The 21,207-nt window shown below is 46.2% G+C and overlaps 1 protein-coding gene across 1 annotated transcript in view; it reads right to left on the reverse strand.

The window, feature by feature from the left end:
* Spata13 (spermatogenesis associated 13) overlaps positions 1-21,207 on the reverse strand; it is a 122,766-nt gene that overhangs the window by 38,371 nt on the left and 63,188 nt on the right. Inside the window, exons 3-4 of the mRNA XM_051195573.1 lie at positions 17,362-17,724; positions 14,985-15,129 (exon numbers count right to left, since the gene is read on the reverse strand). Coding sequence (XP_051051530.1) covers positions 14,985-15,129; positions 17,362-17,724 — 508 coding nt within the window. The remainder of the gene's footprint in view (positions 1-14,984; positions 15,130-17,361; positions 17,725-21,207) is intronic.

The following is a 21,207-nucleotide window of genomic DNA, read 5'->3' on the forward strand; positions in this document are numbered from 1 at the left end:
GGATGGAACATCCTGGGTGAGAGCTCCTCAGCAGAGCCACGCCTCCTCAGGGACTGGATTTCCTGACTTGTGTTGTTACTTGCATGAAAACCATTTAGCAAGGGTGAACCTCAGCTTGTGCATCTGTGATAATAAGCTTTCAATAATAAGCTTTCAAGCCCTGCCACACAGGGCTAGAATTTTTTTTTAATCATTAAAAACTGATTCCTGGAACTTACCGGATATTTCCAGTTATTAAATAAGGAAAGCATCACCCAAGTTCAGAAAACCATCAAGGACTGTACTCTTAACATCCAACCCAGGTGCAAGCAATCTTTCTGCCTCAGCCTTTCTAGTATCTGGAAACTATAGGAACAAGCCACTGGGACCCGCATTCAATCTTATTGGCACCAAGGAGCTCCTCCACACTCTGGGGACTCTACTTATCCCTACTATTGTCTATCTTTGTGAACCTCTTTTCCTGCCCCCTCCTGCCACTTCTGGTCTAGGAAGTCCTTACCTTCAGCCTGGGTCCCTCTCCCAGTCAACAGAACCTTGTGATCTGGGGCCTAATAAAGACTAAGCTGAGGACTCCAGTTCCACCCACAAGGCTGGGAACCTGCTCCAGTAACCCTGGCATTAATGTCATCATGGACTCCTCCCTTGCCCACAGCATCCAGACAATTCTTTAGACTTCTAAGCTCTTCACTTCCCCAGTATTACTGTCATGTTTTCCTACTTCTGAGCTATATGGCAACCTAATTAGGCAAGAGACACTTCCCACTGGCAATCTAGCCAACAGAGGCACTGAAATGAATATCTAACCACTTCCTTCCATCTCAAGCCCCAGAGCAGTTCCTGTCTGCCCAGACCCTCCTTTGTGTGGTAGCTGAATCTCAGGTCCAGAATGGCCTCTAAGCCCCCCACCCCAAAAGCGTCTGGGCTATTTAAACTCAGATCCTCCCAGCAGGAGCAACTTGGGCTACTCAAACTCCCACCCTCCGGGAGCAAGTCACAGCCAGACACTGACCCACAGAGTTGCACCATAAGCGGCTCAGCTGCAAACAGTAAAGGAGCAGCTGTTCACCTATACCAGGATGACAAAGGACTGTGTGGTCCCACGCACAAGCTTTCTTGCTCAATCCACACCATGATGCATCAGTAATGATTTCCTTCCGGCTTCTTGGCACAGCAGTGAACCCAGAGACACTGGCGAGGCAGTTGAAGACCAGGTTCCTTTCTTCTTCTCATTTTTATCATAGACTTTTGAGAATTTCATATGTGTTTTGATCACATTTATTCCCTCTTCCAACTCCTCTGAGGTTCACTCCCTTTTCCCAACCCATTCAACCCTGTATTCTCTAAAAAAACAAAAACAGACAAACAAACAAACAAAAAACACCCCTCAAAAACAGCAGCAACAACAAAATACTTTGATCAGGACCATGTGAGCCAAGTAAGTGCTTTCCCCTCCAAATTGCTATTGGAAGGAAGCTAGAGCGCTACCTATGGCAAAGAGTCTCCCTTACACATAGTAGGAACGAAACGCTCTGTCAAGTAAGTGCAAAACAAAAAGTTCCTGCAATTTAAAAAAGAAAATCTCTCCTCACCCCTGTCTCATTCTCCCACATAGGAGGGAGGAGTACTATACTATGCAAAGGACCAATGCTCACCTCCCACTTGGTTTTGTGATAGGGCCTCTTGCCCCTCCCACCCCCAGCTATGTGGGCCAGGCTGGCTGACCCAAAGCTCCTGTCCCACTTCCTAGTGGGAGCAATGGGGGCTGGAGATGTACGTCCTCCCACGGGCAAGGACTACACTGGATCTGGGGATTTGAACTCCAGTCCTTTACCTACTTGGCCATCTCCTCGGTACTGTTCTGTGTGGGAGGCAGACTCTTACACTGCCACTGGGGGTGGCCTGGGACTCATCTTGTAGCCCAGATCAGTTTTACTCCTTACGACAGTCCCGCCTCAGTTTCCTAAGTGCTGCGATTATGGACATAAGCCATCACACCTGGCTTTTATTTGTTTAATTAATTTATTAATGTTTCATTATTCTTTGATAATTTCATACAGGTACACAATATATCTTCCTTACTTTTTCTTGAGGCAGGTTCTTACCAACCTTACCAACATAGTGTCTGTAGCCAAGGATACCCTCAAGTCCCTGATCTTCCTGGCTCTACTTCCCAAGTGCTGGGATTAGGGTGTGTGCCAATCACCATGCCCCAATGTTTTGTTTTTTTTTTTTTTTTTTAAAAAAGACGTTTCTTTGAAGTCACAGCACATTTAAAATCTAACTTACAAACAAGCAAAACAGAAGAAATGGGAAGAAAATGAAACCCAAATAAGACAGATGGAAAAACAAACAAAATTAAAGCCTCAGCCTAGGCCTGGCCGGCCTCTATCCCAGGCCCTTTGAGTGTGGCTTGGCACTCCTCTCCAACTACAGGATGCAGAAGACAGACAGTAGCACCACAAAATAGAACAAATTAGTTCAGCTTAGAAAAGCTGAGATGATATCAGCCAGGCCCTCACAGCGGGTCAGACAACACTTCCTAACAGCTTCAAACTTAGCAACTGATCATAAAAAAACAAAACAAAAACAAAATCACAAAGAAACAACACAGATGCAGTGCCAGGCACCGAGCTGTTCGAGGCAGGTCCAGCTATCAGTTCCAGGCCAGCCAGGGCTACATAGTGAGACCCCCGTCTCAAAATATACAACCAACAACCCCAAACACTGAATCAACACCAAGGTGTTCCTTCAGCTGATACCAGCTCCTAACTGGGGAAAGGAAAATGGGAGCCTGAAGTTCTGTATAGTGTAATTTCACTATAAAATGAGGAAGAAACGGAAGCGTCCCTGCGTTTACACAACTGAATTTTGAAACTACTGGTCCTTAAACACTGGAAGGGGCCTGCTACATTTTCTTATTTACTTATATCAGCAGGCAAGGGAGGCGCTAGTAGGTTGCCTAGCAGCCCCGTGAAGGGGGGGGGGGGGCGGTCAGGGTGAAGGGGCAGACAGGGAGGCTGCACCAGGCTGGACCAGAGAGAATGTAAGGTTTTCCAAGATCCCCTAAGTGCCCACTAGATGGGAGGCTTTCATGCCCTGGGGCTCCTATAAGGCTAAGTTCATGCTTTCCTGCTGGGAGCCCCAAAGTTCTAGGCAGAAGCCATGCCCAGAACCAGTTTGCCGGAACCCACAAACAGGGTCCAAGCAGAAAGATGGCGGGGAGCTACCCACTATCTCTTTGGACCATCCTCCTGGCAAGTTTTCCAAATAATAGGGGAACTGGTACATCAACCGTATGAGAAGCAGCAAGGTTCTCTGTGGTGGAAGGCACTGCCCTACCCCACCCCACCCCACCCCACCCCACCCCACCCCCACGCACAGACTATTGAAGACTATTTTTTTTAAATGGTCCTCAAAGGCTAGAGAGTTGCCTAGGTGCTTAGGAGATGCTCAGTACCCATGTCCCAAGACTTAGAGCAGCTTACAGCTCCAGTTTTAAGAGGACAGGATGACTTTGGGTACTTACAATCACGTACATATACCCACATTTTGTACCACCTGTACAAAATAAAAATAAAATGGTGAAAAAAAGACTTATAAACAGCCCTCACACTCTTAAGGCAAAGGGTAGTGTGTCATATGCTGGAGTTCTCCTTTTTTTAATCATTGGGAAATCTGTGCTATAATTATAGCTATATACAGCTATAATTCCAGCTCTCAGAGGGAGCACCTAGAAGGCCAGCCTGACCTACACAATGAGTTCTGGGTTAGCTGGGCTCCACAGTGAGACACTGCCTCAAAAATCTAAACCAAATAAAAAAAGATAGAAAAGGAAATTTATTTTGGAAATGTAATTCGTATTCTCCATGCTTAGTTCTAGCTTTGTATTGTTTTGTAGACTGACCACTGTAAAAAAGAGTGACCAATTTTACTTCATCTGTAATAATTTCACAATTTGTTTGAAATGGGCCACCATGTAATTCAGGCTTTCGGGCTAGTCTCAGATTCTTGCTCTTAGGTTTGGTCTTCTCAGTGTTGGGAGTGTTGGGAGTGTTGGGAGTGTTGGGAGTGTGTGTGTGTGTGTGTGTGTGTGTGTGTGTGTGTGTTTACTGCATCCAACTTTGCTTGTTTGCTTCCTGGCAGCCACACATGGCATTTTAAAGACTTCAGAACAGGTTTTCAAGGCTCCTCCCTTCACCAGCCATTGCCTATGCCTGTGTGCCTCACAGTTGGCCAGCTCCTTCCACGGCAGCCATGGGCTGATTTCCAGCCTCTTGGGATGTTCAGATCCCTAAAATAGAATCTATACACGTGTTCTCCCAGATTTTAATCATTCCTAGATGACTACACAGTATAAATACAACATAAGAGGATTATACTGGGTTGTAAACATACAGAATACCAAAGAGGAAAATGTTTATATTCAAACTATACACAATTTTTCATCCAAATATTTTTATCTGAGATTTGTTCAGTTAGTAAGTGTGGGTCACACAGATAAGGAAGGACAACTGTGATCTGACCCAAGTGTCCTTTGTAGATGAAGGTGTTCTTCATCATGCGTTGAAAGGACTGGAGCGTAGGGCTGGACATGGCTCAGCGGTAAAGCATTGGCCTGAGATACACAAAACACAGGGTTGGATCCCGGACACCGGGTGGGGCAGGGGATGACTGAAATTTCAGTTGCTTCTATGTGTGTAGTAGTGATTCGTGTTTATAACAAAGCTGCTAGAAACGCATGGTCTTCTGAGGGAAACCGACAGATTCGGCCTAGAAACTAGGAATCTAGACTGGGTTGGTTAATTCTCTTTCCTAATTTGGAGTGACAGTAGTCTCTCACACACATAAAATGTAGAAAATAACAATTAAAATGAGCAATTATTGGAGTATGTTAGAAGGATTTTATAAAACAATAAAAAGCCAGTTCACACTGGATGTGTGGGTCAGGTCACACTTGAAATTCCAGCACTTGGGAGGTTAAAGCAGGAGGGCTGTGGTCAATTTGAGGCCAACATGACCTATATAACTATATATAACTATATAACTGTTGGCTGGTGGCTTGGGTTTCTAATTGGCTAGCTCTGTTTAACTATTAACCCATTTTCTATCAATCTATGTATTGCCACAAGACTGGCTTACCAAGTAATGCCCCAGCATGGTGTTACTCCTCCAACAGCATTGTGACTCCGTGTGGTGGGGGCTCACTCTGCCTACCTTTTCCAGAATTCTCCTTGTCTCTTACACCCACCTATCTTCCTGCCTCATTGGCTGAACTGTGTTTTATTAATTAACCAATAAGAGAAACACATATACAGAAGGACAACCCCCATCATCACCTACTGACATCAACGCATGGGCATGCATTAATTTTTTTGTTTATGATCCATAAAAAGTGCACTGGTGTTTAAATGTTAAGGAAACTAGATAGTCTTCTCTTTTTAAGACAGCCAAAATAATCAGTTTATCTTAAGAGCAAATTGAAATAAGAAAAATTTTAACATATCAAGTGTAACTTGGTAAAATTCATAAACTAGGCAGACTCATAAATACATTTCTCTGGGTGTGTGTGTGGGGGGGGGGTGTTGAAATGTGGAGGAGTGTGAAAGCCAGGCCCGGTATCTTAGCAATTTGGACTGTGGGGTAGGATGGTTAAGTTTAAGACCTTTCCAGGTTACAGAGTGAATTCAAGGCTAGCCCAGGAAACATAGGGAGATACTCAAACTAAAATAAAAGGAAAAGATTGAAGGGTTGGGAATGTAGCTCAGTGACAGGGCATGCTCAAGGTCTTAGGACCTACCCCTGGGAGCCCTAGATAGGGTAGTTCCACTAATTGGCCCACAGTGGCCTCAAACTCCTCTTCCCACCTTAGCCTCCTGAGTGCTTCACTTACAGGTATGTAAGCTGACTATAGCACTTTTACTGATGGACTTTGGAAAGACACTTGTAAGTGCCACTGATTCATCATCCATACTCCGTTATCTCCAACACCACACCCATGCTGGAGAAAGGCAATTCTCAGGACTGCCCGGTGGCAGCTACTAAGAGATAAGGCTGGCTTCTAAACACAACGCTAGGGAAGTGCCCAGAGCTAGAGAGAGTATTGTGGAAAACTTGAGAAGGGAGAACCTTTCACTGAGAAAACACAGATCTTCATTTCTTAAAGAAAAAAAGGAAGAAAGAATGAAAGCTAGCTAGCTGGGTGTGGTTATACGTAATTATAATCCCAGCACTTGAGAGGCAGAAACAGAAGATCATGAGTTTGAGATCAGCTTAGATTCAAGCAAGACCAAGCCTCACAACAAGAACAATGACAGAAAAGAGAAAGGTGGAATCACAAACATTCACTTCTCTGGATCCTGGGAAACTGTAGCTGTAGGTAGTTTTCTCTTTTCTTCGGTGACTGGGATGAAGCCTAGGGCTTCCCACATCCTAACAGTGTGCTTTACCACTGGGCATGGACAGCTCTGTTTCTGCAGATTTTGTCAACACTGGGCCAAGGGAGAAAGAAGCTTTTAGGTACTTACTGAGTGATTACCAGTATTTTTCTAATTTTATTTCAAGAATTTTCTCTCATCAACTTCACTGGAGTATGGAAAAAAATCTTTAATTATGCAGAATATATATGAATATGTATGTATGTATGTATATGACTTAAATATAGGTAAGGGTGGCTGGGAAGATAGGTAAGTCAGTAAAGTTCTTAACCTGGAAGACTGGAGACCTGAGTCAGATCCCCAGAATTCATGTAATAAAAGCCAAGCACAGAGTCACATGGCTATAAGCTCAGGACTGAGAGAGATGGAAGCAGACAGGCCCCTGGGGCTGGCTGGCCAGAAGGTTTATACTATTTTGGGAACTATCTCAGAAACAAAACAAAAGTAAAACCAAACAAAACCAAAGCAGAGTTTCCTAAATGAGGACTCTTTTTTTGTTTGGTTTGGTTTCTTTGAGACTGGGTTTCTCCCTGTACCCATACCTGTCCTGGAACTCACAGAGACCTGCCTGCCTCTGCCTCCTGAGTGCTGGGATTAAAGGCGTGCACCAGTCTGGCTCCCAATTAATGAGTCTTGAGGTTTGTTTGTTTGTTTTTGTTTTTTTGAGACAGGATTTCTCTGTGTAACAGCAGTGCAGGCTGTCCTGGAACTCGATTTGTAGACCAGGCTGGCCTCACTGAGATTCGCCTGCCTCCCAAGTGCTGGGAGTAAAGGTGTGTGCCTCAACTGCCCAACTGAGTCTTGAGCTCTTGTACGCACACACACATGCATGCATGCTCACCAAACCTTAAATAACTGCAGGATTGTAAACAAGCTTCCTGATTATCTTTTGCCCCTCACTCTGTTGACTTCTCTTTCCAATTCTTCCATTAAAGAGAAGCCTTGCCTAGATGATAACTGTTAAATCTGCATTCTTAGAGGCTCCAGCTCTCCCACAAAAGCCAACAATCACTGTCCCAGCCAACAAAACTCATAATTCATGTTGTCAAAATTCAGTCCCCATGAAAACGTCCCAATTTGGCTCTTAAAATAATCTTTAAAAATTTTTTGTTTTAATTTACTCTTGATTTGTATTTTATGTATATGGCTATTTTGCCTGCATGTAAGTCTCTGCACCATGTATACATCGTGCCTGTGGAGGCCAGAAGAGGGAACTGGATCCCCCTGGGACTAGAGTGACTGACAGCTGTGAACCACCATGAGGTGACCGAACTCTTTCCCTTTTGAAGGGATCATCACTCCGGTCCCACATGGTACTGGGCTTTGAGGCAGGAAGAATCCAAGAGTGAAGAGGTCAGAGACTTTTACTCCCCGGTTTCAGAGGGCCACTGAGGCCCGGCAGTGTGAGGCAGGGAGATCCTGCATGAAGTATCTGAGAGGGCAGGAGGCCATAAAAGACCATTGTGTGAAGCTGTGTAGCCTAGGTTGCAGTGGAGACCTGAAGATGTTGGAGATGCTAGACTGTGAGACATCACCCAAGGAGAGCTACATACAGGGAAGTAGATTCTGCTCAGTGGAGTGTGTTACCGGCAGCAAAGTCAAGGACAAAGCCATCTTAAACCCTTTGACATCAGGCATGGAGCTGTAGGATTTGGGGTTTGCCCTGCTGGGTTTTAGTCTTACTTTGGTTCAATGTTTCCCTCCATGCCCCCATTCCTCACTCCTGGAACAGTAGTCTTTGTTAGACTTTCTACTGCTGTGATAAAACACTATGACCAAAAGTACTTGAGGAAAGGGTTTAATTTCATCTTACAGCTTTTAGTCCACCATCCAGGGGAAGTCATGGAAGGAATATGGAAGCAGCAGCTGACATGGAGGAGGCCATGAGTGAGTGCTGCTTGCTCCTCGTGGTTTGTTCGGTGTGTTTTCTTATATCATCCAGGATCACCTGCCTAGGGACTGCATTGCCTACAGTGGGTGGGGCCCTTTCATATTACTCATTAATCAAGAAGATGCTCTACTGATGTGCCTATAGGTGAATCCTATGGAGGTATTTTCTCAATTCCCTCTTCCCAGCTACATCTAGGTTTGTGTCAAGCTAACAAAACTAACCACGATGTGCCTATAGGTGAATCCTATGGAGGCATTCTCTCAATTCCCTCTTCCCAGCTACATCTAGGTTTGTGTCAAGCTAACAAAACTAACCATGATGTGCCTATAGGTGAATCCTAAGGAGGCATTTTCTCAATTCCCTCTTCCCAGCTACATCTAGGTTTGTGTCAAGCTAACAAAACTAACCATGATGTGCCTATAGGTGAATCCTAAGGAGGCATTTTCTCAATTCCCTCTTCCCAGCTACATCTAGGTTTGTGTCAAGCTAACAAAACTAACCAGCACAGAGTGTATATTCTGTGGCATGTTGAAAGCTTTAACAGGTTGGGATTAAATGCATTTTGCATTTGGTATGATCATGAGTTTGTAGGGCCAGAGAGTGGAATGTGGTAGTTAGAATGGGCAATGTCCTCCATAGGCTCATGTATTTGAATTCTTGGTCCCCAGTTGGTGGCACTATTTAGGAAAGTGGTGCAGCCTTGCTGGAGGAAGTACATCATGGGGGAGGCTTTGAGAGTTAATAGCCTTCTCCAGTTCCAATTTGCTCTGCTTTGTGTTTGAAGATGTGAGCTGTCAGCTTCCTGCTCCTATGGCGGCCAGACATGCTTGCCTCCAACCCCTAATCTCTCACCTCTGTCAGGTTGGAGTCATATCCCTCCAGAACAGCAAGCCCTAATAAGCTTCTGTACATTGCTTATTTTATCATAGCACTAGGAAAGTAACTAATACATCCTCTTAGCATCAGCAGACAGAAAGGTAGGAAATAGTCCAACAGTAGCCATAAGCCAGCAAGTGAGCATTCTGGCAGCTTCTATTAGCTACAGACTGATTGGGCCAGAGATGCCAAAGATACCTTAATTGCCTCGGAGACCTGAACTCCTATTCGAGTGAAGCAATCACTGTTGTAGGATAGTGGATAGTTGCTGCCCTGGGCATTAGGGATCCTGACTCCTGACATCTCCTGGCATCTCTGATTGTGCCTCACTGATCTTAGGGGTCCCTAGCAACAAATCTGATGAGTACCTCCATTAAGGTGTCACGTGATTAATGAAGCATGAAATCTGTTGGTGAGCCAGTGTGACAGGGAAATCCAAGGCTCTGCATCTAGGGTCCCCCCCAACAGCAGGTCAACTTTGGGTAGGTATTCTACTAAGTGAATCATTTTCCTATGACAGGCTTCCATCCTTTACCTGGTCATTATGCACCCAGGACAGAGTGACCTTGAATGGAAGATGTATGCCTTAATTCTCCAGACAGAGTAAGCTTGCACACATGTATGCATTTGGGAGCTAATGGATTGTCAATACCATTGTGCCTTGACATGGGGCCAGGGGTGTGTCTGACAGAAGACCTTCAAAGCTTGAAAAGTGAAACACAAAAACTGCTGTTTAAAAATAATGTGGGCGCCAGGTGTTGGTGGCACATGCCTTTAATCCCAGCACTCGGGAGGCAGGTAGATCTCTGTGAGTTTGAGGCAGCCTGGTCTACAGCAACATCCAAAGCAATACGGAGAAACCCTGTCTTGAAAAACAAAAAAGAATCATGTGGGCATGATGCTCATGGTACAAACATAGGATAGGCTAATCTTCTCTACTCATCTTGATGGGAGGCTCAGTGGACTCACAAGAAACAAAACACCCACCAGGCTGCAGAAAGGGTGCCAGCCTGAGCTAGACCACAAGGCCTGCTCTCACCAGGGTTAATGATAGGGTTCTCTGTAGGCACCAGACAGCTACTTGTGGGAAGCTGATTACAATGGACATTTTTATAACAGAGGGGCAATGATTTGTCCTCACTGGAAAAGTCACTTGTGCTGGACACAGATTACCCACATCTCTTCACTAAAGGCTTCTAAACAGCCATAGTATCTCCCAGATGCCACCTATAACTTCCCAGTGACTGGCTCACATCCAACACCACCTCAATGAAACTCAATTGTCTAGGAAGCTTGGAGACATACCCTGGTGCTGCCATGGGGCACATGCTATGAACCTGTGACTCATGTCACTGGGGGATGGCAAGCCACAGCCGGAAACCCGGGGTAAACATAGAAGCAGATACTCTCCTACCCCACAGCACACTTGCAAAATGTTCTCCTCCCAGTCAGCACTGCTCTGTCAAACTGAATTTCATCTCCAAGGGGTAAAGTCCTTCCATGGGACATCCCAGCTCTAGCCCACCGAGCCAGAGCCTGGGCTAGGCATTTCAGCCTCCTTTTGCTTCAGGAAAATGAACACCCATGGGAACTGTTGGTGGCTTTTGTGGCCACGGCCACTGTGGATACTCAGTGGGACTCAAAAAGCAGCCTTCACGTCCATCTTTCTTCTCTATATTTGCCTTATCCAGAACTTCTCTACTTGCTTTTCTCCTTTACTTTCTCTGGTCTTTAATCTTTAATTTTTATTTATTGGTTGATTGGTTCGTTGAAACAGGATTTTGCTGTATAGCTCAGGCTGGCCAGAATTCACTGTGAAGCCCAGGGTAACTCGGCTAACTTCCTGGGATTACAGACACACACAATCACATAGGCCTGGCCACTCTTCCTCCTGAAGCACAGACCAGGAACCAGTAAGATGGCTCAGAGGGTAAAGGTTCTTAGGCCTGACCACTTGAGTTTGACTTCCAGGACTCACACGGTGAAAAGGAAGATCAGACTCCTGCAAGTTGTCTTCTCACCTACATATACATCTTCTGGCATGCTCGTGCCCACAGACACTCAACACACAGACACCACACATGTAAGAAGGTTTTACTGGTTTTTTTTTATTTTCATTTTTTAAGATTTATTTATTTATTATGTATATAGTATTCTGTTTGCATGTAAGCCTGCAGGCCAGAAGTGGGTACCAGATCTCCTTACAGATGGTTGTGAGCCACCATATAGTTGCTGGGAATTGAACTCAGGACCTCTGGAAGAGCAGCCAGTGCTTTTATCCGCTGAGCCATCTCTCCAGCCCCTTGTTGCTTTGTTTTTCAAGACAGGGTTTCTCTTTGCAGACCTGGCTGTCCTGAAACTCACTCTGTAGACCAGGCTGGTCAAACTTAGAGATCCACCTGCCTCTGCATCCCAAGTTCAGGGACTAAAGGGTTGTGAAACCAAGCCCATCTCTGTTGTTTTTAATTGAAGCGCAAACCAGAACGCATCATTTTCCTGTTGGCAATAACTCCTTACTGTACTTAGCACCTCAAGTCCTCAGGACATGAGATGCCTTCTGTTTAGCCACTATCTCTGAACACAGTGCCCTCTTCCGTCCATGTTTCCTGTGCTCAGCCACTGGCCTCCTGTTGAAGCTGTGCTCAGCCACTGGCCTCCTGTTGAAGCTGTGCTCAGCCACTGGCCTCCTGTTGAAGCTCAGTGAAGCATCTGCTGCTGCTAGGGTATCTCACTGCCTCTTCCTCATCACCCAGGCTGCTACTCAGTGTCACTCCTGCCCTTTCCTATTCTCCACCCTCCTCCTCACTTTCTCCACAAACATCACTAGTGGCTTAATGAATCCCATCAGAAATCTATCCAAATGCTGGGGTGTACAGTAACCCCTCTGTGTCCAAGGTCCCTTTGGATACCAAACTCTGGATACTCAAGCCTTTTTACTTAAAACAGCATGACCTTAGCACACAGCATATCCACATCTTATACATCTGAAGTCATTTCTAGATGATTTCACCATCTAGTGAGCATGTCCTGAAAAGGCTAGGGCTGGAGTATGTAGCAAGTTTGAGGACCTGGGTCCATGCACAAGGGACAGGAGCCTGGGCATGTTCGGTAAAGGCATAATTCTTTTTTAATATTTCCAGTCTGTGTAGGTAAACTCAGAGGACATGAAACCCAGGGATACAGAAGTCATCCGTATAGTCTTTGAGATGCTATTTACTAAATTACTGCCACAGCCCCTGGCTCACAATTGAGGCTCCACACGCTTTTGTAAGTTAACTGACTTTTGATAAAAAAGAGAAGAAAGAAGAAGACAGACCACTTTGTCCAACACAGATCCCTACAAGGTGAGAGGTTCTGGGAGGGGCAGGCAGCAGGCAGCTGGAAGAGGGGGTACGGAGTCAAAACCTACCACCTATGACCTGGCTCTAGAGGAGAGAGGAGACATTCCTTTTGTGACATCATGAATGGTGTGCACCAGTTCACAAATCCTGCCCTTCCCTGCCCCATTTCCTACTATGATACCGTGTGGCTTTTGTTAGAAACACTAGAAAGGCACCTAGCAGGAGAGGAAGCAGGGGTTATAGCTCAGGGTGGAGTGTTGCGTGAAAAGTAGAAGACCCAGAGACAGATATTGGGGTTCAAACTTCAAAATGAAGATCAGAAAAGCAAAGTAGTGGGCCACAGCTCTTACCACTGCCTCAGGCTGATGAGCTAATCCTGCTCCCTTTCCTTAAGGTGGCTGGAGAATCCTGAGACTGAATGTCTTCCTATCCTCAGTGTGGCTGGAGAATGAATTTTCCTATCTTCAGTGTAGCTGACTACTAAAGACCCTATTCCTATCTTTTATCCCTCTAGTGCTGGGAATACAGGCATGTGATCCCAGGTGCTGAGATCATCTTTGTGTGAGCTGTTTCTCTTTAGGACTGGATCAATCTTGTGTAGATCTGGGTGGCCTTGAACTCACAGAGATCTGTCTACCTCTTTATCCTGAGTCCCAGGATGAAAGGTGTACCACCACCTCCTTGCTGCTGGCTGCTGGGATTGAAGGCGTGTGTCACCGCTGCCTGACCTCTATAGCTTGAGTCTGACTTTGCTTTCTGAATTCTCACGCAAGCTTTAATAAATCATAAATAATATATCACCACAATGGAGGCCTTAGGCCTAGCAATGTCTGATGCAGTGATCAGCCTGTGGGTTATCTTCAGGGAAGGAGGGGCATTTCCATAGTATCTGGGGTAGGTACAGCACTATGAGGTGAGGTGGTTTGAGCATGAGTATGCCCCACCTTGCTGACTTCTCCTGCAGAGTGTCCCTGTCCTGTTAAACACTTCCCTGCTGATTCATTTTCTCTCCCAGGGCTTTAAGGGATGGAGCGACTCTGTCCTGTTCGCCACCGTCCCTCCTCTCACACACAGCAAATGCTCACTGCAGAGGGAGAAAGGGAGTATGAGTGGACCCACGGCAAGGGAGGACTTTGTCAGGACCGATCTGTTCCTGACACCACAAGGGCGCTGTTCTGGGAGCAGGACCTACATCTCTCCTGTATTCACACTGACGGCATGGAACAAATACCTGCATAAATGCAGAGGGGAGGGGACTGGACTCCCAGCCCTTGTCCCCGTCGTCCCACTACCCACGTGGTGAACAATGAGCTCAAACAGCTAGAGTCTCCATCCTGGGAGCCTGACTCTTGGAAGAACACCAGGAGGACAGGGCAGGCTGGCCTTCCCCCTCCCCCTGGCGGCATCGTGCCCAGTGACACTGCTTCTTGGCGTTTTGTGAGTACTGGGAGCAACCCTGACATCATACATGCCCTACCTAGTTCCCCAGCCATTCTGGGAGCAGCCAACATCCTCCTAATCCATTCCTCTTTCTTCTCTGCCCCCTTTTAAGTTAGGGTCTCATGTAGCCCAAGTTAGCCTCACACTCACTCCGTAGCCGAGGGGGGCCTTGAACTTGTGATTCTCCCTCCATCTTCCAAGTGCAGAGATGATGGGCATATGCCACCACACACTGTTTTATGTAGGTAGTATGAGGGGCAGAGTTCAGAGTTCAGGTACTCCACCAAATGGATGACATATTAGGTTGCATCCCCTTTTCTTAACCAAGTCAGTTAGTTTTGATGTTTTTTTTCAACCAAAGAACCCTGAGGTTTTTGTTTCTGTTTTTCTTTTTTTATATTAAAAAAAAAAAATCACACAAATTATGAATCAGGGTGCTCGGCTGTATACAGGGCTGAGGAGAATCCCTCTCCATTCCTAACAGCTTGGCAACATCTTCCAACCTTTTCTGGTATCCAAGCACACGCAGGCACGATAGACATTGACATAGCCACTGAAGCACTTTTGGTTGAACTGAACCCCAAAATGACAATGACATCCTCACCCCAGATCCCTAATGGTAACCTAGATGGAAGTCTTCGTAGGTGGGAAGTTAAGATGAGGGTACGGGGGTGGTGGCCACCTTAGAAGGGGGAAATGTGGGCACCTCCATTTGCAGCAGAGAGAATGCCACAGAGTGGGCAGGTGGAGAGGGGCTGCACAGGCCAGCCAAGGAGCCGTGAGGCTGGCAGAAGCTAGGAGAAGACTGCTGTGCTGTTCCTACAGCCTCAAACCAACCAACCAAAAGCACCCTCCACACTAGAACCTTGGGTATCGATACTGGGATGGCTCTGCAGCAACTTAGGTGTGTGGACATAAGAACAGGAGCAGGAGTCAAAAATTCAGGGTAACCCTGGCAACGGACAAAAGGTCCCAGGGCACAGAGGAAGCCCCAAGACTCACCATTGGATGCTTTCATCTGCCGTCGGCGCCCCACACGGTCCAGCCCGATGGGAGTGCTCTGGGAAAAGGTGAAGGGCCGTAGGCGGGCAGATACTGCCTTGTAGGGTGGAACCTGGTGTGCAGGCACCGGAGGCCTGGCTGCTGGCTGTGAAAGGAAGTGAAGAGCTGTGAGAAGATGCCAGGAAGTCTCAGCTCCTGTGAGCCACAAAACATCTCTGTGTTCTCACCCTGAAGCCTTCAAACCCAGCCAGCAAGCGGCTGCAGGCTGCACCAAGCTTGGTGGCAACAGGCTGCTTGAAAGTTTCAACAGCAGCCTCAGTGCTAGCTCAGTCACATTTCGTCCGGCTTTGAGCCACGCACCGGTAAGGAACAGAGAAAGAGAGGCATCTGTGGGAGAGGAAGATCCAGATAGCAGCAGGGCTGTGAGCTACAGTTAGGAAGGGACGCTGCCCAGAGCAGGAGCTGAGGAAGCAGGGGCCAGGCCACAGCACACAGACATGGTCACAGATCTCCAGTGTTGCTTTGCTTAGGAAAAAAAAAAAGGTTTTGTTTGGGGGCTGGGAGAGATGGCTCAGTGGTTAAGAGCACTGGCTACTCTTGAAGAGGACCCAAGTTCAATTCACGGCAGCTCACAACTGTAATTTTAGTTCCAGGGAATCAGGCACTCTCACACAGACATACATGCAGGCAAAACAGAGGTGCAACTAAAGTAAAAATAAATCATTTTGTAAAAGGTTTGTATTTTACACAGTACAGGTGTCTGTATGTGCATGCCACCCATAAGTTGATGCCTGCAGGGGCCTGAAGTCATAACTTCCTGATGCTGGAGTTATAGATAGGCACATTTGAGCTGCCCTGTTCTAGGAAAAAAAAAAAAAAAAAAAAGGGAACCATTCATCACGCTCCCCTTTGCTTTAGTTTGTACATCAGGGTCTTGCTCTGTAGACCTGGCTGGCCTCAATCCCACAATTCCTCTGCCTCAGTCTCTTAAATTCTAGAATTGCAGGCATGAGCCAGCATGTTTGCCCACAATACTATCTTGGTGTTCAGAAATAAAAGTCTAAGTACCTCAGATCATCCCTCAACTGAGTCTTGCATTCAAATATATTACAAATTGTTTTAGGTTAGAAATACTTCCTAACAAGTGGAATACCCTAAAACAAAAGGGCCTTCAACTTTGCTTTGCTTTGCTTTGCTCGTGGTTTTTAAATTTGTTTTTGAGGCAGTCTCATAGTCCACACTGGCCTCCAATTCTATACAGATGAATGACCTGAGGGGTCACAGGTGTGTGTGTGCCACCATGCTGGGCTTTTGATTTTATTTGAAGAACTCAACTGGGTTAAGCAAGGGTTTTTCAGTGTTTGGTTCAAGCGAGACATTGTGCTGCGCTTGGCAGGACGAGCTTTAACACATAATTCAAGCCTACTATCGGATTTCTTTCTCGGAGAATTTTTACAAGAAATTTAAGAAAGTACCTAGCAGGTTTTCAAAATGAAATTGAGCACACAAATTATTATATAAACTATTCTGTGACTATATGAGCATTGTTGTGGTATTAGTTGGGCCAAATACGCAAAGAAGTGTGAGTTTCTCCCCTAGGGCCTTTACTTGAATGTTCTATAGCCCTAAAGTGCTCACACACAATACACTTAAAAAATATTTGCCAAATGTGCTGAGGCCCAATGGTGTTTGGGATCAAACTTGCAGCAAAACTGCAATTCAAAAGTAGAATAAGGAACGGTGGTGTTGTTTCACAGCAGAGAGCTTGCCTAGTATGTTTCAAGCCTAGGTCCATTCCAGCAGTGGTGGGTGAAGGTGTGATGAATCACTAGGGAGGAGAAGAGAGATGTAATATTTTAGAAGATAAAGAAATTCTCTTCCAAGCATGGTCGTCCTCTTTGTTTTGGGAGGTGGGTGGAAGGGACACAGGGCTCCATGCATGAGATCAAATCTTCATCACTGAGCTGCATCCACCCCCCATCCCCTTCTATGTCATCTTTATTTTGTTCCTACGTTTGCATTCTAACAACGAACCACTTTGTCCTTCCACAGACACTCCCTCAGGAAGTGCACTAGATAAAGTCAGGCAGGGCACAGGGCGCCCCTCTCCCCCCTCCTGCTCAGGTTTCAGGCTTTTCAGACAAGTGACAAGTCTGTGCTGTTAGCTGAGGCACCAGGAAAGAAGACTGGAAAGCAGACGATGAGAGAATGGATTGTTAGTGTGCATCCAAGCAGGTTTCAAAGTCAGGAGGAAAAGGGGATGAGGAGGTATACCCTCCCCAAGAAGGAAAAGCAGTGTCCAGTTTAGTCTGCAGGAAGAACAGAGGCAAGAAGCCAAGAGTCTCTGCTGGCCACGGTTGGAAACACCAGCTCTTACTTGGACCAAGAGGTTCTCCACATCCTCTGCCTGGGTGTTGCCATAGAAGCTGACCCCTCCAATCACAGATATAGGTCGCCTTCTCCGGCCCCCCCTGGAACAGCCCGAGGGGGCATGTGGATGCTGGCTGGTGGTGGTCACTCTTGATGGGTGCATCCTGTCCACGTGGTTGTCATCTGGAGGGTCTGTAGCAATGGCATCTTCAGGAATGGACAAGCTTCTGCTGGCCAGTTGACCATAGTCAGACAGTGGCCGTGGCCGGGTGTGCCTTCCTGAGCCCCAGCTCCTCCTAGAGATGCGAGGCACCTCAGTCTGCTCCTCCTCCTGGGCTGAGCCCTGCTGCCAGTCATCTTCATTCACCACCTTTGCAAATGAACAGGCTGAGTGAGCTCAGAGATCCAGGCAGGGGTGAGCAGATGCCTTTGCCTCCCGCCCACTCTGTAGAGCCACAGACTCTCTTTACCTCAAGTGACTGTGCCAGGCAGTGAGAACACAACCACCTGTGGATTCAATGAGGCGGACTTCACTCCAGGCTCAATTAACACTACAGTTTAAGAGATATTTGGGGACCAGTGACAAGCTACAGCGAGACATTAAGGATGCAAGCAGGTTTACAATAACAAAATGAACATACAACCAAGATGGGTGTTTCCCAAATATGCTCAACAGCAGGAGGTTAGCCACGGCAGCCAGACATCGAGTGTGTAATAAGTGTGTAACAAGACCCACAGCTGCCCTGGATTCTCTTTCGGTGTGGGGGCTACTGACAAATAGAAGGTGCTAGAGATTACATCTAGGGCCCTGAGGGCTCAACACTTAACGATCCCATTCCAGAGCCACAGTCTGATGGGAGTCGACTAAACTAGACAGCGTTCCTAACACTGCCAGACTGCCAGCAAGCTGTGTGGGTCTGGACAAGTCAAGGCTAACCTTGACTCTCAGATAACTCTCATAATCCCATACTCAATGACCCTCAGATGAGCATGGAGGTCCATGAGGTAATCTCAGTGCTTGAGAGACAGAGAGAAGAGGACAGTGGAGATTCAAGCCAGCCTGCGCTACCTAAAGACGACTGTTTCAACAAGAACAAGATTCCAGGACTCTAAAAGGCAACACTTTTTTGCTAGCAGTCCTGGGATCAAACCTCGGGCCTTGAATATGCTGAGTAAACACTCCACCAAGTGCCACCTTCAAGTTAGCCGCCCACCACTTCTAATTGTTTAAATAAGTTTTCTATCTTTGGGGGGAGGGTGCAGAGGAGGGCAGAGTTTTGCCATGTATCCCAGGCTAGCCTATTAACTGCCATTCCTGAGTAAGAAGTTATGCACCACCAGGCCCACTCAGCTTTATATATTTTTTCAAAGGCAATCAGGAAAGTATGCATGGTTTAGAATCTGGCGGACTTTTGTATACATCCTTGTCAGGGCCATGGGCTGGCCGAGTAACCTCAAGCAAACAACTGAAATGCAATCCTGTCAGGAGAGGCCTATCAGGTAGAGTAGCCGTCCCCAAGGCTTGCCCTGCCTGGAACTAGGTGCCAATCCACTCGGCAGATCACCAAAGTCTGAGGCAGGCAGCAGCGGAGCTGGTCCAGAGACTGGCAGCAGTTGCCAGCAGTAGACACAGCAACTGCTGTGAGCCAAGCCTGAATGTCTCCAAGTACGCCTCCCTCCCTGTCTCTCTCTCTCTCTCTCTCTCTCTCTCTCTCTCTCTCTCTCGTGGAATATTAGTTAAAGATGTGTTCCATCCATTTATGCTGTGGAACATTTGTCTAATGATGCAAAGATGTGCTTCATTCTCTTATGTGGCATTTGTTTAACTCTGTAAAGCTGTGTTACTTTGCCTGTCTCAAGCATCTGATTGGTCTAATAAGGAGCTGAATGGCCAATAGTTAGTCAGGAGAGAGGGATAGGTGGGGCTGGCAGGCAGAGAGAATAAAAAGGAGAGATCTGGGCTGGAAAAAAAGATCGAGGAGGGTGGAAGAAGAGAAAAAAGGAGAAGGAGAGGAGTATGCCAGGGGTCAGCAGCCACCGAGTAAGAAGGGAAGAAAAACATACACAATAAAGAAAGGTTAAAAAGCCCAGAGGCAAAATGAAGGACAGAAATGGGTTAATTTAACTCAGAAAAGCTGGCTAGAAGCAAGCCAGGCATTCATAAGTAAGAATAAGTCTCAATACATTTATCTGGGAGTTGGGTGGCAGGCCCCATAAGAGGGGAAAAAATTCAAGGACACCCCACACACACTGTGTGTGTGTGTGTGTGTGTGTGTGTGTGTGTGTGCGCGTGCGCGTACACACACACACACATCCATCCATCCATCTGTCTGAGGCAATCTCCCTGACCCAGACTCCCAAAGTGCCAAGATTACAGGGCAGTGCTACCCATCTGGCTTGTCCCTATTTGTCTTTTAAAAACACAAACCAACAGGCTAAGGAGCTACCATTTGGGGAAGGATCCTGAGATATGCAGATTAGGCAGAGATGCCTCCACAGCAAGGCAGGTAGGACACATCAGAGGCAGGTGGCCAAGGGATGACACAGCAATGTACCTGGCCCTGCCCTGTCCAAGAGACAGTCTGGGCCAGAAGAAGGTTAAATGGTAGAGGTTCCGGAAGAGAAACCTTGTGCCAGGGACAAGAGCCCTAAAATGAAGGCTTGCTTAATTTTCAGGCTGATATGTTTACCTGTTCACTAAGATTATAAGAGTTCAAGGCTAGCCAGGATAACATAGTGAGATTCCCAATTAAAAAAAAAAAAAAAAAAAAAAAAAAAGATAAAAGATATGGTATACATGTATCAAATTAAAATACTGGACCTCATAAATAAATGCAGATCATCAGCCATAAAAACCGATGCTAAAACAGAAGCTGGAATGTATAGACAATCTACATCATCCTCTTCATTCTTCAAATTAGAAATACTGGGAGAGAAAGAGGAGCGTAGTGGTTTGCTCAGGGCCACGCAGCCACTCCGGTGTCCTCTGAATTTCTATTCACAATCTCTGCCTATGCTGCTGTCCTGTAACCTGTGAAGGGGCAGATTATACTCTATAAATTCTGTGAGCCCAAGACATCTGAGTAAAGTTACCCCTCCCACACCCACCTATGAAGCTACCTGCCTCTAACAGACTCCCCAAAGAATCCAATGGTCCTAGGCTCCTTCTCACACTATTTTCTTGCACTACTGTAGAGTAGGAGAACCACAACCCTTGTTTTCCTCATTTATCTTTCTACAGACCTATTTCTCTTAAAAGACATCCATTCTCTCTCAACTTCCTTCCCTATCTAAATGGTACCGAGACCTCAGATTCTCACCACCCTGAGGTGAACATATTTACATACATACCCAGGAGAAGATATCTATGCTTTTAGCCTCCCTAATATCACCATGGGAAAAGGAGAGAAATTATAAAGTAAACACCATTTCCTGAATTCTGTATGAAAATCGGGTCATTATGGGGGACTCAAACAAATCACTAACTACATACGATACACAGTAAGAGTAAATGTATATGATGTCACTTAAGGGCCAGACAACTTCCTAGGCAAACAGGTGCACAGAACAAAATCAGAGGCATGGAGCAGTCTTAACTGCTCCCAAAGGAATGTATACTTATTCATTTTATAGTTTTCAGTTTTTGTTGTTGTTAATGGCTAGAAGCTTTTTTCCCTGATTATGCAACAAGCAACCTGATTTCTCATGCCAAAAATAAAGAAATACACCAGGAAGTGACTGGGGCTGGGCAAGGCAGGCTCAGCTGAAGCAGCCTAGCAGGTATTCCTGCCACATTTCTGTCAGACAGTTGCTACTGTCTGAATACAGAACTCCAACTGTAAGGACTTCAGTG

This window comes from Phodopus roborovskii, unplaced genomic scaffold, assembly GCF_943737965.1.
Source record: "Phodopus roborovskii unplaced genomic scaffold, PHOROB, whole genome shotgun sequence".
Taxonomy (NCBI): Eukaryota; Metazoa; Chordata; class Mammalia; order Rodentia; family Cricetidae; genus Phodopus; species Phodopus roborovskii.